The 15,508-nt window shown below is 41.8% G+C and overlaps 1 protein-coding gene and 1 non-coding gene across 3 annotated transcripts in view; both read right to left on the reverse strand.

Moving 5' to 3' along the window:
- The window catches only part of ASTN1 (astrotactin 1), a 306,207-nt gene that overhangs the window by 169,407 nt on the left and 121,292 nt on the right, over positions 1-15,508 (reverse strand). For both annotated transcript variants that reach the window (NM_001266732.1, XM_077989823.1), the window contains 3 exon segments: positions 1,618-1,725; positions 2,793-2,939; positions 4,437-4,830. In NM_001266732.1, coding sequence (NP_001253661.1) covers positions 1,618-1,725; positions 2,793-2,939; positions 4,437-4,830 — 649 coding nt within the window.
- On the reverse strand, positions 1,347-1,429 carry MIR488 (microRNA mir-488). The gene has a single exon (NR_032540.1). It is a non-coding gene; the product is annotated as a microRNA mir-488 (primary transcript).

The following is a 15,508-nucleotide window of genomic DNA, read 5'->3' on the forward strand; positions in this document are numbered from 1 at the left end:
CTGTTATAGGAAAAATCCTTCACTAGGCACTTTGCAAAAATAAATTAGGCATTCCCCACCCCTAAGAAGCTTACAGTCTAGTTAATAGCAGTAAAAAGTTGATGCATTAGGAGAGCTTGGTATTTAAAAGAAACAGTTTCATACTGTCAAGAAACTCTTTCTAATTCATTACCATGGGTTTTTCTGAAACAAGACTTTACTAAAGCAGGACACTCCCTGCTTTGATCAGGCCTGGATTAGCTGGGCCTAGGTTGGGTATCCACTGTCTATAAATATGTAATAAGTATCAAGGGAGATTGGGAGACCCTAATTCACATTATAGCCTCAGAGAAACTGGCCATTCAACATTAGAATACCCAGGGCCCCATTTATCTATTGAGAAAAATGATGGAAATAACTTTTATTATGCTGATAGCAGTTAAGCCTATAGAAACTGGAATTTACAATCAAAAAGGCTTCTTCCAATCTCTGGGAAGAACACCTGTTATGAAGGGAATTCAAGTGGAGGTACGAGAGAGTAAAACTCTATATATCTTTCAGGAGACACTGGTTGACTATCAGTTGAGGAAAATGTTATCGAATGTAGCACAAGGAGATGCCACTCAAATATCCTCTACTGCATCTTACAGGGACTCTGCCTAAAATTCTTCAAGATGGGGCACTGTATAAATATGGGGCTGCATGATGGAGAGTTGTAACAGCAACAATAGGGATTTCATAGTGCTTTAGCAGTCTCCAAAAAGGCACATTTTAATATAATTTAATCCTGATAAAGCTCTATGTTCTATGCACAAGGTATTGTTGACTCATTTGACATGTGAGAGAACTGAAGCTCAGAGAATTTGTTTTCTTACCCAGTATCACACAGCAAATAACTGGTAAAGCTGACTGGAGCTTGTGCCCCAAACTCCCCTGGTGTGGCAGTGATACCAGTGAAGACAGAGGCAGTGGGAGCTATGGCCGCAATAGCCACAGTTGAAGCCACTGATCATGACAGTGAAGTGGCACACAGTGGCTCCATGGAAGGATAGCTCTATACACGTGGAGGGGAATGGATTAGCCACCTTAACCCTGCCAGGGGGAAGGAAGGAACTTGGAGGCTCAGGGTCCTGTGATTCTACCAAGCAGGGGCTTAAAGGTCAAAGATAATTACACAGATTTTGAGGCCATAGATCATTCCTCAACTGCACTGCCCCAATCCTTACCTAGCTCAATCCCAAGGCCAATGTGGTAGAGGAAGCAGGGGTACATATAGTATCCATCTTTCCACATACAACACACTTTATTAACTTTAATTCATTTGTCTAAACAGTAAAATATGACTACTGAGTCTTCCAGAAGAAATTGAGAGTCATCTGACCAAGAAATAGCCTTTCAAACAACTTGGAAACTTGTTTGAGAGTGCCATTATCTGGGAGAGATGATTCTCTGAAATTTTCCACTCTAGGCTCTTCTTTCTTCCTTAGGAGGAAACACCAGTCATGGTCCAAAAATTCTTCTTGCAGAAACTGGTTTTGTTCCATAGAGCCCACAACCCAACCCAACACCTCTTCACCTTCATGCGCCTCCCTCACCCCAAGACCCTTTACCACTTTCTGCCACTTCTATCATTCCTACCTCTACTACGCCTCCTGCTCCTTGAAGGATCCGTGTAAAAGGTCAGCTGGGGGTCATTTTCTGCCTCTGTGCCAGAATCCCCTTCAGGGTTCAAGAAGGCGGAACCAGCTGTAATGAAAGCAGCATGGCCAAGAAAACGTTTTCAGTTCTGATTTCATAATACCAAACCATTGGGCAAGTTCAATAGGAAAATCAACAAAAATTAAAGTAAGTTGACTGACAATCTGGGAGAAGTAGCCAAGGGGGTTGGGGCTTCCTCATACCCCCTTTGGAGATTTGTTGGAGAAGTAGACCATTAGGACAGCAGTCACTGGAGCTCTACCCTGCCCAGCCCACTTCCCTCTGACTAGGGCCATTTCTGGCACCTGCCAGAGAGGACCTCCAGGGAGAGTGGGTGGAATAGAAGGAAAGGGGAATTTCCCTCATTACAGGTTATGATTCTGTTAATATGAGACTATCTAAGGGGTATAGGAAATTACATCTTTGTGGTTTTTTCTGGCTCTAGAATTATATATATTTAATATAAAAAAGACAGAAGAGAATAAAGGAAATACATAAAACTATGTAAAGGGAACAATTCTAATGCCCTCTAAATCCTTTAAATCAGAGATAAACTCTGCTAACATTTCATGTGTATACTCTCTGGCTTTTGCTGACACAGAAACAAGTAACGGTTTTTTAATCTCTCTTTTAAAATGGCATTATGCCGTATCTTCTACTTTATAACTTCATTTTTTCCCATTTAATAGATGGGTGGTCAACTTTCCATATTAACAAATATAGATCTGTATTATTTCAAATGGCTGCATGGTAAGTGCTGGACAGTAGACAGATGTGCCAGGTAGTTAACCAATTCCCTGTTGATGGACATTTAAGCTATTTCCAATTTTTCGCTTGTTTAAACAATGCTGTGATGAACGGCCTTTTACACACTTCTTTGCGCACTTGTCCAATTATTTCCTAAGAATAGACTCTTGTTGGTGAAATTATTTGGTCAAAAGGTTTGCACATTTACATTTTTTTTGGTAAGTGGCTTTTAACTGGCCTCCAGAAAGGCTGTGCTGGGGCATACCCCCTCTAGCCATGCATGAGAGAATGGGTAGAAGATATTAATGGCCCTGCCTCTACCAATATGAAGGAATCCACCTGCAAACCCTAGCATCAGACATGCATACCTCTCGCTTTGTTGTTGATCCGCTTTCTCTGGCTGCTAGAGGTGTGAGAGAGAAGGGTGGCTTGCTGGTGGTTGGAGTCCACAGGGCTAGTGGCGATAATGTTATCTTTATACTTGTTCATCAGTGACAGCTTGGCATTGTCACTTCCTGTATAAGGAAAAGATGAGGCAAAAACTTCAAGAGAAAAGACCAAAAGAAAGGAAAAAGGAAATCTGCATAAATCAAGAAGATAAGGTCTCACAGAATTGAAATAAGACACGAGCCAACTGAGAGACTGGCTGCAAGAAACTGAAATACTGCTTTTTGATTTCTGAGGGACTGCAAAGTTACGGGAGAAGCAGTGAAGTCAGGGAATTACAACTGAAAATCCAATTCAACTATTATTATATTATGTATTATAATAATTCTGTATTGATAAGGTCAACACTTGTAACCCTTTGGCTAAATACAGACTGCAGATTTCTTTATTTTGGTCAGCACAGAGTTTTAAAAGAATTTGAATTTGTGTGCATGCAGGCAGAACATGCCCCTTCTCTTTCATCACAGTCTGCACCATCCCCTATTGTCTGACCTCCTTCTGCTTCACATATCTGTGTTATCTGTTGGCCTCCTAAAGGCATTTGAGTTGATAATAACCCCTGAGTACCATACGTCTACTTCGTGGGCTTAGCACTGTACCAGGTGTTACAGGGAATATGAAGAGATGTTGATGATATGTCCCCCATATTCTCAAGGAATTCTCAGGTTTTAAATCTTATTAGAAATTGGCTTTTCGTGTAGAATTTCCTGTAGAGAACAAGCAGAATAAAAACATCTACATGTTTCCACTCTTTCAAGCCCCACTGAAAGTTCATATATAGTAAGCAATGTTCAGCATCAAATATGTCTTCCTCAAAGATAATTGGGCAGTTCTTTGAAGGATCACTGTTAAGGGTTTATCTATGGAGATTTGCTGATTCATAGAAGTTTTAAAGAGAAATAGGTAGGCTACTGTAAAGGAAGAGTGCAGTCTTTCTCTCTCTGCAGTTTTGACCCTGATCTTGTTCATCTGGATTAGTTCTTCCAGCCAGTGTCTCCATAGATACACAATGCATCTAGGGTCTGATATCATGATTGCAATCCTTCATATTCTTTGAAGAAGTGCATCTCTTGTAGAGAGCACAGAGGCATGAGCAAGATAACATAACTAAAACACTCCAGGCCCAATTCTCAGGAGTCATAGGAAAAAGCAGATACCACTGTCCCCTCCACTTCAATGGAGAGTTAAATTGCCTAAGCAAATATACAATATACAAGAAATCATATACACATGTTCATTTTTCTTGCTATCTCATTTCCCAGAGGGTTGCTCATTACACACTAAAATGGCTCTAACTCAATCCTCTGTTGAACGTTACAGTATGTTGCTTCCAGTGCCTGGTGAAAGTGAAAAGAGATCCAATTTACATGGTTCTTCTGGTTTTCTAGATTAGAAAACAGCTCTCATCATCTCAGGCAACAGGTTATTCTTGCCTATCTAGGGAAGGGCACTGCCACATCACACTATGTAGGACAACCAGCTGTTGTCACACAGCTGTTCCTACCCACTCCCCGGCTCCTTGGGATGAAGGACCAAACAGCCCCTTGCCTTTCTCCCATCCCCACCTGGTGTGAGGTCCATCCCCGACTTTTCATTGCAGCCCTGCAGGGAGTCGAGGGTGCGCGTGACCTGGCTGGCAAAGTCCTCCCCTCCGTTCATGCACTCCCTCTGCAGGTGGTGGCGCAGATCAGTGATGTCATACTCATAGCCGTCCAGGATGGGTGTCTCCCGGATGCTCAGGGTGCCACTGGAGTTGTGGCCCTGCACGCGGGCGTTGCGCAGACTCTCCCGTCCATGCCCGCCAATCAGCACAGAAGGAATGTAGTGAATCTCGTTGGCTGCCTCGGCACTGGCACTCTTCTGGGGCTGGGGGACCCGGCGGCGTTTGCACCAGCGCCGGCGAGTATACAGGATCATCACCAGGCACAAGATGGACAGCAGCAGAGCGATCATGCCACCCTAGGATGAGAGGACCACAGATGGGTGTGGGAAGATGGGCAGGCTCCTCCCACAAAGAGTCATTGCTCCTTCCGCCACCACCATTCATCACTTATTTATGCATTCATTCATTCAACTGTATTAAGCATTTGTAGCAAGCATCATTCAGCAGTCAAGGGAAAGTCTGCTGTGACTGGTATCTAGGGTGAGAGAAAAATGGAGCGGGGATGACCAGTGCATCATTTCAAGTGATCCAGTTCCTTCGGGCTTAGCAAACAATTTGAAGAAAGAAGTCTTTGTGAGTGTGTGTGAGTGTGTGTGTGTGAGAGTGTGTGTGTGTGTGTGTGTGTGTGTGTGTGTGTGTGTGTGTGTGATTTCAGCTGCAAAAACAGGGGAAAGGGTTTATTTGTTAAATCAAATCTGCCACACATAAAGCTGGTTTCAGGACTTTATTTTTTTAGCAATTTGGGGTGGCATCTGGTTTCTTCCTGTCTCACGTCTAAAGATCAATCATAGATTCTAACAGTGGTTCCACCAATTATCAGTGGGTCCTATAAATTCTAAACCTCAGATCCCTCATCTGTATAATGGAGAAGACACCACTTAACTACCCAGGGTGGTTGTAAGAATTAGGTTAGCTAACTATGTAAAGTGCCTAGCATAAGATATCTCACATAATCAAAGCTGCTCTCAGCATAACCTTAAATGTCGCCGTCTGAGTAACTGGCCCAGCAGGAAAAACCATTGACAAATCTGAATTGAAATTTACATCCATCAGGAATTTACCACCAAGTGTGGGGAGGAATCTCATCATTTGAACATGACTTTTTGGGTCACAGATTTCCCTTAACCACACAGTCCTGAGTGATGTTCCCCCTTCTTACTAAAGCTCAGGGGAAGGGATTGAGACGCAAGTCCTGAAGTCAGGCTGGTGGAGGAGTTACTTTCCGGTGCTCAAAGGCCAACACCTCGAAGGCCATTCCTTACAAATGAGGACACCACGCTGCTGCCTATCAGAGGTGAGGATGCAGGACTCAGTGAGACTGAACACATGGCCTTGACGTCACCGGGGCAGCATTTAGAGGGACAGCCTTTAAGCTTGGTGCTGCACGGCACTCGGTGGGCATAAATCTTCCAGTGCACAATCTCTATTCACTCCCTTTATTTTGGTCAATATCTTTCCAAACCTATTTAATTACGCTAGCATGTGCCAAATGATTCTTCTCTCAATCTTGGGCTTCAATCGTACCTCCCTATCAAATAAGCCAGAGATAAAAATCCGCTACTAATTCCCAGAGGGCCCACCTGCATAAGACTAGGTCAAGAGTATGCCCCCAAATACATTAAAGGGGCTTTTCCAGTCTCATAATAATTATGCCTTAGATTTATAAAATTCCTTTCCCTGAAAATCTTCCTATTTATCCTCCCTCTTTCACCATCACTGTAAGCAAAGGAATAGACACACACACACACACACACATACACTGCCACTTTCAAGCAGGCAGCACAGAGGAGCAGAGACACGAGGCAACAGAGTCAGCTGCCAAGTGACAGGCTATATCATGTGACTTGTTGGGGACAGATGTATGCTGACCTCCTGGTTTTCAATTCTTTCTTTTTTTTGCAGAACCCTTTCTCCTGGTGCAAGCTCTTATGCAAGTAATGCAAGCAGAGAGAAAGAGTAAACATGCTCAGGTTCCATTGTGGGTAGGAGTCCAAAGCCAAGTATTCTAGGTCCTTGCTAACTGCTACCTCCACTCCCATCTATCCTGGCAGCCCTGCAGACACACACGCAGAGCTCCTGGGACCCCACAGAATACTGCCTAGAAGACACAGCGCCTCCACAGTGCTGTGCCACTCATTGACAGTGACTGTTTGTGTCCAAACCAACAGTTTTTTTTTTTTTTTTAAACAGAACCTGTATCTCAGAGTCAGGGCTAACTTTTCCTTCACCTCAAATTGAAATTGCAACAATAGGTAATTAAGCCACACGGAAGGAATAACTTCCCAACTGAGAGAAGTTGTCAGACATTGAATTAGGCTAGTGAAAACGAGAGGTAATTTTATTCCCTAAAGAGCTCTAAGAGTAGCGTAAGCATCAATCTCTAAGGAATGGCTTAAACACCATGTTTTTTGCTCACGTAGGTTTTTTTAGGAGCTCCTTCCACTGTTCCTCTCTAATTCTCCTTTCAGATGGTCACAATAGTGTTATGATGAGGTCTGGGGCATAGGCTCATTCCCTATATTATGCAGTAATAAAACAAGATTAGCTGTCCATTATCATCCTTTTACCATGTACCAGATACTTGTTCAAAAGGTTCCTCACTTTCAACTCAATTTCCCATTTTACATTTGAAAAAGATGAGGCACAGAGGTTAAATAACTTGCCCAACATCACACAGCAAATGAGCAGTGGAACTGGAAGAAGACCACAACTCTTATTTCAGAGCCTATATTCTTAAGCACTAGCCTGCAGTCACCCAGAATGAGCATGGCTCACTGGAGAGACATCTACACCCCGGCACCTATCTTACAGATCATAAGAGGACAGAGTAGGAGAGTGTGGATGAATACATCCGGACCTATTGTCAGTGCTGGAAGAAAAAGAGTATTCAAATACTCAGATTTCAAATATTCAAAGTGCACATCCAGCTGACAGTGGGTCAAAGGAGGAGCTATCATAAACAAAGGACCTTTAGTAAGCACCTATGAAGCATCCAAATCCAAGGTTAGTTGGTAGTAAAAAGACAACACTCACGTTTTAAGTTATCTGTGTTAAAATAGGACTATTTATATCACTACATGCCTGAAAGATACCATTAGGCCCTCAACTGGGCTGAATTTAGATGAGAAATGTTTACTTTCTTTCAATTTAGGGATGCACTGCCTATCCATCTCTAGGTTCAGCTCCTTCCTTTTCTGATGAAAAAACCAAGGCTCAGAGAAACTACAGAACTAGACAGTGCAGAACTGGCTCTAGTCCCAGATCTTCCTTCACTGCTCTTCTCACAGGCCATTTTGGTAAGTTCATCCAAAATTCCCTTTACCATGTGTGGAGCCTAGACACTAAATTAAGAATATTTTATGTTCATTTTTCTTAAAAACATAACTTATAGGGAGCTAGAACAGAAGCTTTTGTTTTGCTAAGCCAGTATATTTAGCTTCTCTAATTTTGCTTTAGTGAAAAAACACATCCTCTGCTTAGAGTCAGTGACTCTCGATGACCTCAGCTTTCTAATAATCAGTTACCAGGAATAAGCTTCAGTCAATAGGTGAAACTCAGCACAAGCATTTGAAAAAGGATTCTCAGGTACTCAAGCTGTGGTATGGGTTCTCTGCTTCTGTAACCCAAATTGGTGACAGATGTCAAAATGCTTTGCAATGGCTTACTAACTGTGGACTATTTTATAAACAATAATATACCATAATGTGGTGTGACATTAATATGTGATATTATTTAATAATATTTTGTAATAATTATTTGTAAAATCACTACATATAAATTCCTCTGAAATGCTTTACCTGCTTGAGCAGGTAGTAAGTAGGAAGAAAATATAGGCCCACCACTGTACTAGGAAAAGGCAGGGGTCTACCACTTTGGTAACTGTCCTTCTACAGTGAGGACTTGGCTCACATTCAGTTACTGTCACATTTTTCAATAAACCATAGGTCTTGGACAATTTCTTTCTTTCTTTCTCTCTTTCCTTCTCTCTCTCTTTCTTTCTTTCTTTCTTTCTTTCTTTCTTTCTTTCTTTCTTTCTTTCTTTCTTTCTTTCTTTCTTTCTTTCTTTCTTTCTTTCTTTCTTTCTTTCCTCCCCTCCCTTCCTTCCTTCCTTCCTTCCTTCCTTCCTTCCTTCCTTCCTTCCTTCCTTCTTTCCTTCCTTCCTCCCTCCCTCCCTCCCTCTCTCTTTCTCTCTTTCTCTCTTTCTTTCTTTCTTTCTTTCTTGACAGGGCCTTACTCTGTCACCCAGGTTGGAGTGCAGAGGTGTGAACTTGGCCCACTGCAACCTCTGTCTCCTGTGTTCAAGTGATGCTCTCATCTCAACCTCCCAAGTAGCTGGGATTACAGGCACACACCACCACACCTGGCTAATTTTTGTATTTTTAGTAGAGACAGGGTTTGAACATGTTGGTGAGGCTGGTCTCTAACTCCTGACCTCAAATAATCCACTTGCCTCGGCCTCCCAAAGTGGTGGGATTACAGGTATGAGCCACTGAGCCCAGCCAATTTCATTATTCTTAACCTTACTACTTTCGTAGAGAATTTTAAGCAGTTTCAGTAAGTGTCATGGATACTCCAGGATTTTCCTTTCAAAGAGTCTAGTGAAATGAAGAGGGGGCAGCTGGAATGGAAAGGAAACCCTAGGCCAAAGACTGTGGCTGGAAGCATCCCAATAGCCAAGTCGAAAAGAGAAAGGCAAGATGCACACATCTTACACAGCTTATTGGGGGCACCAATTGTCCTCTGGATACTCAGCTCCCAAAAGACTTCTACTTAACGTCTGCTCATGAGCATGCTGACAAACAGAATGGGCACTTATCACACAAGGCTTTACAGAAAGTGTACAGGGGTTCTTCACATGCACATGTCTTGCTTTGAGTTTCTGTTTTACCCTAGATGTGTTCAGAAAGTATTCTTCATTTATTTGTGTTAGCTCCAATTTTTATAGCCATTGGAAAAACAAAGACAAAACATTATAGTATATCTGGATTCAGGCAACAAGTTACAAGTTGTAAACTCTGAATATTAAAAAAGAAACACTGACTGTAAGCACTGGCTGCAAAACACGGAATTGTTTTGTTCATTATTCATCTTTGCATGAGTTTTCTGATTATTCTATTGATTTTTTTCTCAAAACTGTTAACATTTGGTAACTAGAAGCATGTTTGGGGTATATGAGAAACTCACATCTATTAACGAGTTCCTTGAAAAAAAAAAGCGGCATTTTAAAATACATTTTTCTTTTAAAAAATCAATAAATCATTTCTACTGGCTGTAATAGATACCACACAAATGAAATCAGCTTTTATTTTATTATGAAATTGACATTTTCAGCACTTACTTAAGAGAGTAATATGAGGTTTGTCAGATAATTTGTAGATTTTAGGATTTTTATGTAACAATGTGTTACATAACATTGATGGTAATTGCCGAAGGATGGAAAATTCTAAGCAGATCTCTCCTTTATGCTTATCCCAGTCCTCTGGACCAATGACAAGATTGTCTCATTATCTGACCCGTATATTCATCCTGGGTCCTGGGTCATACTTTCCTCCTTCAGCTAACTCCTATTCATTCTTCAAAGTCAATTCAGTGACACGACTTCAGCCAACCATTCTCTAGTCTCACTGCACTTTCCATAGAACCCTCCACATAATTCTAACCACAAGTACATTTACCTTTGATTTTCTTGTCTATCTCATTTGCTAGACTACAGAGGACAGGGGCCATGGGGCAGAGGCCATGTCTAATCTCTCTCTTTTATAGCTCCAGGGTAAAGCACAGTGCCTGGCATAAAGCAGATGGTCAATAATTGTGGGACAGAGGAAGGAAGGGAGAGGGGAAAGAAGAAATAAAGAGGGAGGAAGGAAAGAAGGAAGAGAAGAAGGGAAGGAAAGAGAGAGGAAGAGAAGGAAGAAAAAAGAAAGGAAAAAAAGGAAGAAGCATCATCAACTTTCAATATATTTCAATATGGTCATCTTCTCTGTGCCTACAAGCTAATCTTGTATAAGTTAGCTGGTTGGGTGACTCATTTATTCAATTTATTACTAAATCATTCAACAAGCACTTACTGATGCCTACTTTAGCAAGGCATTTTTTTCAGTGGTCACTGTTATGAAGATAGTGCAGTGAGTAACACAGGTATACTTCCTGATCTCATGTAGTTTGTATTTTAGTTATAGGAATTAATCTACATAATTTGATTTTTAAAGATAAACGCAGGCATAAAAGGAAGACAAAAACAGATCACAGGCGCTGGCCAGTCATTACTTCTCTTCTTCAAACCAAAGACACTGTGGTAGATGAAGATATCTTGGACTAGAGGTAACACTCTGGTAACAACCCCATGGACCAGTGGAATCCTTCTCAAATCAGTGTCACATAATCAATAAATCCTAAAATAAAAGAATCTGGATCTATTAAATGTCACAAAGTTTAGAGAGTCACCTGGGCTTTCTGAACCCTTGGCAGAGAAATGGAAAAGCTGAGATTATGCTTCCAGCTACCATCTGTCAAGAGACTACAGCCAATCAATCAGCTCACATTTCAAAGCTTACTTTTACCTTAGGAGTAAGCAGAAGAGTGAATTTGAGACAGAATTAATTATTCCTCAAGGCAATGGACATATTGAATTCAAATTATATTCCTAGAGGAATTAAATAGTGGTTACAAAATAGGAATCATATACAAGAGTTTGGTAGCTCATGTCTCCTGTTTTGTCTTAATACCAATGCCCCAAGGTCAGGGGTAAACACCCTCTCTCGGATACAGCAACAATCACTCATATTTTTTTCTGGATGTCACTCATATCTTTTATAAGAGGCAGAACAAGAACAGAAAAACTGTGCAAACCCACATGGAAACTCTGGGCATATCCTAATCTAGAACCAAAATGTTTCAGGAATAAGGAATGGATAAAGCAGGTGGATAACTTCTTAAGATCCCTTCTGATCCTGTGATACTATGGAGCCTACTGGAAAACTAGACTTAAATTACTAGCAACATGAAGAACCCCAGTAAAATAATAGGGCAAAGCAGCTGTGTAATTGTGTGCAAATTGCAGACCCCTTTGAACCTAACCCAAGCCTCCATCGATAAAATTCAGTGATTGAAAGAAATGCATGACTCTTCCAATCTGAAAATTTTCTGATTGTAACACTGATCCCTGTCAAACAGGAAATGGCCCTGCATTGGTAAACTAAGGGTAGACAAAATGCCTGTGCATTCTTCCTGCCCAGCAAAGTCACAAACCACAGACCAAGGAGATGATGGAGCTGACCCACCAGAAGCAGGTCATCAACCCCATGTAGCCAATGATCTCCTCACAAGCAGACCCCCTCTTCCCCAATTGCATACAAAGGCCTCTGAAATGAGTGGATGTCATAAAAACTGTGATAACACATTCTTGACCATGAAAATCCCTTTCCTGCCAGAAGGAGTCACCCAAACTAGAAGAGAAAATGCCCTTGCTTCTCTGGCAGATTCTCTTTTCTATGCTGGTTGGTGAATAGAAATCCATTATCCCCTGCCCATCTCCTTTGCAGATGAAAGACAAGTGAAAACACTTTAAGCATATTAAGTAGCAAGTTCGATTTATAAATTATTAGGAACATTACCTCCCCTTGGGAGTTTTCTGAAGTCTTTAATCGTGTGGAAAGGCTTTCCAGTTGCCACGGGCCACCATGTTAATTAAGAGGCCTCAATATGTCTTCTGGGGCTCCTGGTGTGAATTGCATGCCCCACTGGCAGGGCCCAGCCCGTGCTGCTTGGTTAACTTCTCACTGGGGTAGTTACTACTGCTGACTGCTGCCTCAAGATGCTTCAGCATCCCCTTCTCCCATGCCCCTAAGACCAAGTATCCAAAGCTTAGGGAAGAAATAGGATATTCCCCCAATTCTGTCTCATTAAAATGCCATTGGTGGGTAAATATAGGGATGAGGCAACCTTCCACAAACAAGAGGCAAAGGCTAAGACCAAGAGCCTTTCAAGGTTAAGCAGGTTGGTATTTGAGTCCTTCCAACCTAAAGAGTCTATGTTCCTCTTAGGAGGAAACTCAACTCTCTAGCCTTGTAATTACTTTTTAATTTAATTTTGTTTTATTTTGTTTTTCCTAGCTCTAAAAGTTTTAAGACCGTTAGGTTTGATCGTCTTTCTTCTTTAATCTGGAAAGTTTGTCTTCAATTCCTGTATGAGACTTTAGGAGTTTCGTCTAATGAGAGCCTGGAGCCCTACAGGGACAGTGGCTGGAGGCTAGTGTGCTGGAGTCAGCCTGGGCTATTTCAAGTTGTACTCTTTCAGATTCTGTTTATAGAACTGCTTTTTTCCGTTCTCAAGATTTTTTTTTTTCTTGCCTCAGACCCTTGACTCTGTCATCCCAAAGAAAAGCAAAGGAGCGCATTTCTCCGTGAGCTGCTTAGAGCTCTCTCATCATTAGTAGCTACAGTTACCTGTTGTTTGCCTTAACGAGAGTGCTAAGGCCAAGCAGGGCTGGGTGAAGCAGGATGACAGAGAAACAGCTCGTCATGGGCTGGGTTTTCAGCCCATAGATCCATAATTCCAAAGACTGACCTATACCTCTGCAGTGTAGGAGACCAGTAAGGAATCAGGCTACCTGGGCAGACCTGAGGTCCTTCATCCCTCTGGATGCAGATGTAATAATTTTCTAAGAGATGACGCTGCCTAGTCAGACATCATGGATGGCACCCCAATTAGTATCATGTTTTAAGAGGCTGGCCCCACATATAACCCATGTGTGTGGATATTAGTGTGCATGCACACGCACAAATGTGTGTATTATGCACAACAGACAGGCTGGAAGATAAAAGGGTCCATACGGAAGCAGAAGCACTCCAGGTCGCTGTCTCAGCAACTCATGGGCAGAGCTGCATGAGACAGGCTCCCTCCATGGGCTGTGGGCACCAGCCCTTCAAAACTTCACAAGCCAAGCATGAAGCCAATAAATAAATATCACCAGCTGGATAATGCTCAATGCCTATTCTGGGCCACGTTCCTTTCCTCCTTTCTTCTTTGTTTTTTATGCAGTAGGTGATCTTGATGAAATAAAATAATAATAATAATCTACTCCATTAGGACCAAACATTAAGGGAATTATTGAACGAGTAGGGGAAGAGGCAACGGGCACAGTATATGCTAATGACCATTAGACTTTATCCCTATTTTTCTCTGATCATAAAGGAGTTATTAAATCCCTCTTCCTCTCGTTTCCTCAAAGTCAGGCAGACCAGTTTAACGGGGGAAAAGAGGTTCTCAGAGAGCTGATAGTTCCACAGGCAGCAGCTGGGGCTGAGTACATGAAAATCAACAGCATTAAAAACTAGTCACTGCAGGAAGACCTCATGCAGGGCATGTGTAGGGATTCCAGTGACTTCAGAGGTAAACGGCCTATAACATAGTTGGGAATAGGAGGGGAAAGAGGGCCAGGATGTCAAAATTTCTCTGAATTTGGTACATATTCATCAGTATCACTATCTGAACCAGGGAAGACCCTGAAGATCCGTTTCCTCTCCAGCTAACACTGAGATGGATCCTTAAAGGCTGCACTATTCAGAGATGTCTGCGAGTCGGGGTGTAGGTAGAAGGCCTTTCACATGGAGTGTGGCCTTGATCATATTCTTGTCCCACACAGAGAGGTACAACTTGATTTTCATGATTGCCGTGAGATCTGGTGTGCCAGGATCCAGTCAAGTATTCAAGGATCCTGCCCCTGTTCTCTTTTACAGTGGGACTTCCAGCAGCACAGTCCCTAGACTGGGAGAGGTAAAGATCACATAGCTGATGGCTAGTTTTGTGATGATCTCAAAGTCCACAAACCACTATAAATGAATTAAGCATTTCTCAGCTTCCTATAGTTAATCCCATTACATGTGCTTAATTCTTCCTCCAAACTCCTGCCTCATTTTGTTAGTCTATTCACACAGTGCCTTATTCCTAGAGTACTGGTACAATAAAGAAGTAATACTAATGACGACTACTATTTATTGTGTTTGCCACATGCCAGACATAGCACCTAATGAATTATACTCATTATTTTATTTAGTCCTACCAATAAGTATAAGTAGTAAAAATTACAATTTCCATTTTTAGAAAGTAACTTATCCAAGTTTACATACTAGTATGAGGCCAAACTAAGACTCAACCACCGACATTAATGATGGTGTTTTACGACCATGTCACATAGAAAGAAGCCCACCACTGTGGTCTGGGTTCTAATCACTCAACTTCCCATTTTCTTTAAATTAAACCCCAGACTTCCTTGCTTCTACAACTAACTCTTGAGGTTATGCAAATGAGGATCCCTAAATGTCTACACTCAGTACTGTCTACACTGCCTGATGCCTGCAATCTTTTCCAGTTAAGCTTGATCATCGGATTGGCCAAATACAACATTTTAAACAATAATTTAACCAATATGGCCAAGGAGGATCACACTTGTCAGGTTGTCATTTTGACACAGGCAGCGAAAATTCTATGGAGATATCTGCCCTTGGGTAGATGTAAAGTGAAATCAACTATCTTCAGAGTCTGAGAGTACAGATGCTCAACCATTTCCTTGAGAACAGTCTGACACTAATGCACACAGACTCAGGTCTCTTTGTTCTCTGTAAGCCCTGTTCTGGGATGGGAGACATAAGAAGAACAATAAACACTTTCCACAGTATAACAACACACATGTAAGACAGACTGGGGAGAACTGTCAGACTTAACTTTCAGGGAAACTAGGAACTTCATTACAGTCAGGTCACACACAAAAAACACTGTGCTAGCCGATAGATTTGGAGAAGACAGAAGAAAGCCCACAGGCCATGTTTTGCATTAGAACCCAAAAGATGATAACGGCCATTCCCAGTGCAAGTCATTTAACGCCAGTCAAAAACAGAGGTTAACAAAACTTGTATACATTGCTTTGTGCTCATAAACTTCCTCCAACTGGTAACTGATTTGACCCACCACAGAAAA

This window comes from Macaca mulatta, chromosome 1 (genome assembly GCF_049350105.2).
Source record: "Macaca mulatta isolate MMU2019108-1 chromosome 1, T2T-MMU8v2.0, whole genome shotgun sequence".
Classification (NCBI taxonomy): Eukaryota; Metazoa; Chordata; class Mammalia; order Primates; family Cercopithecidae; genus Macaca; species Macaca mulatta.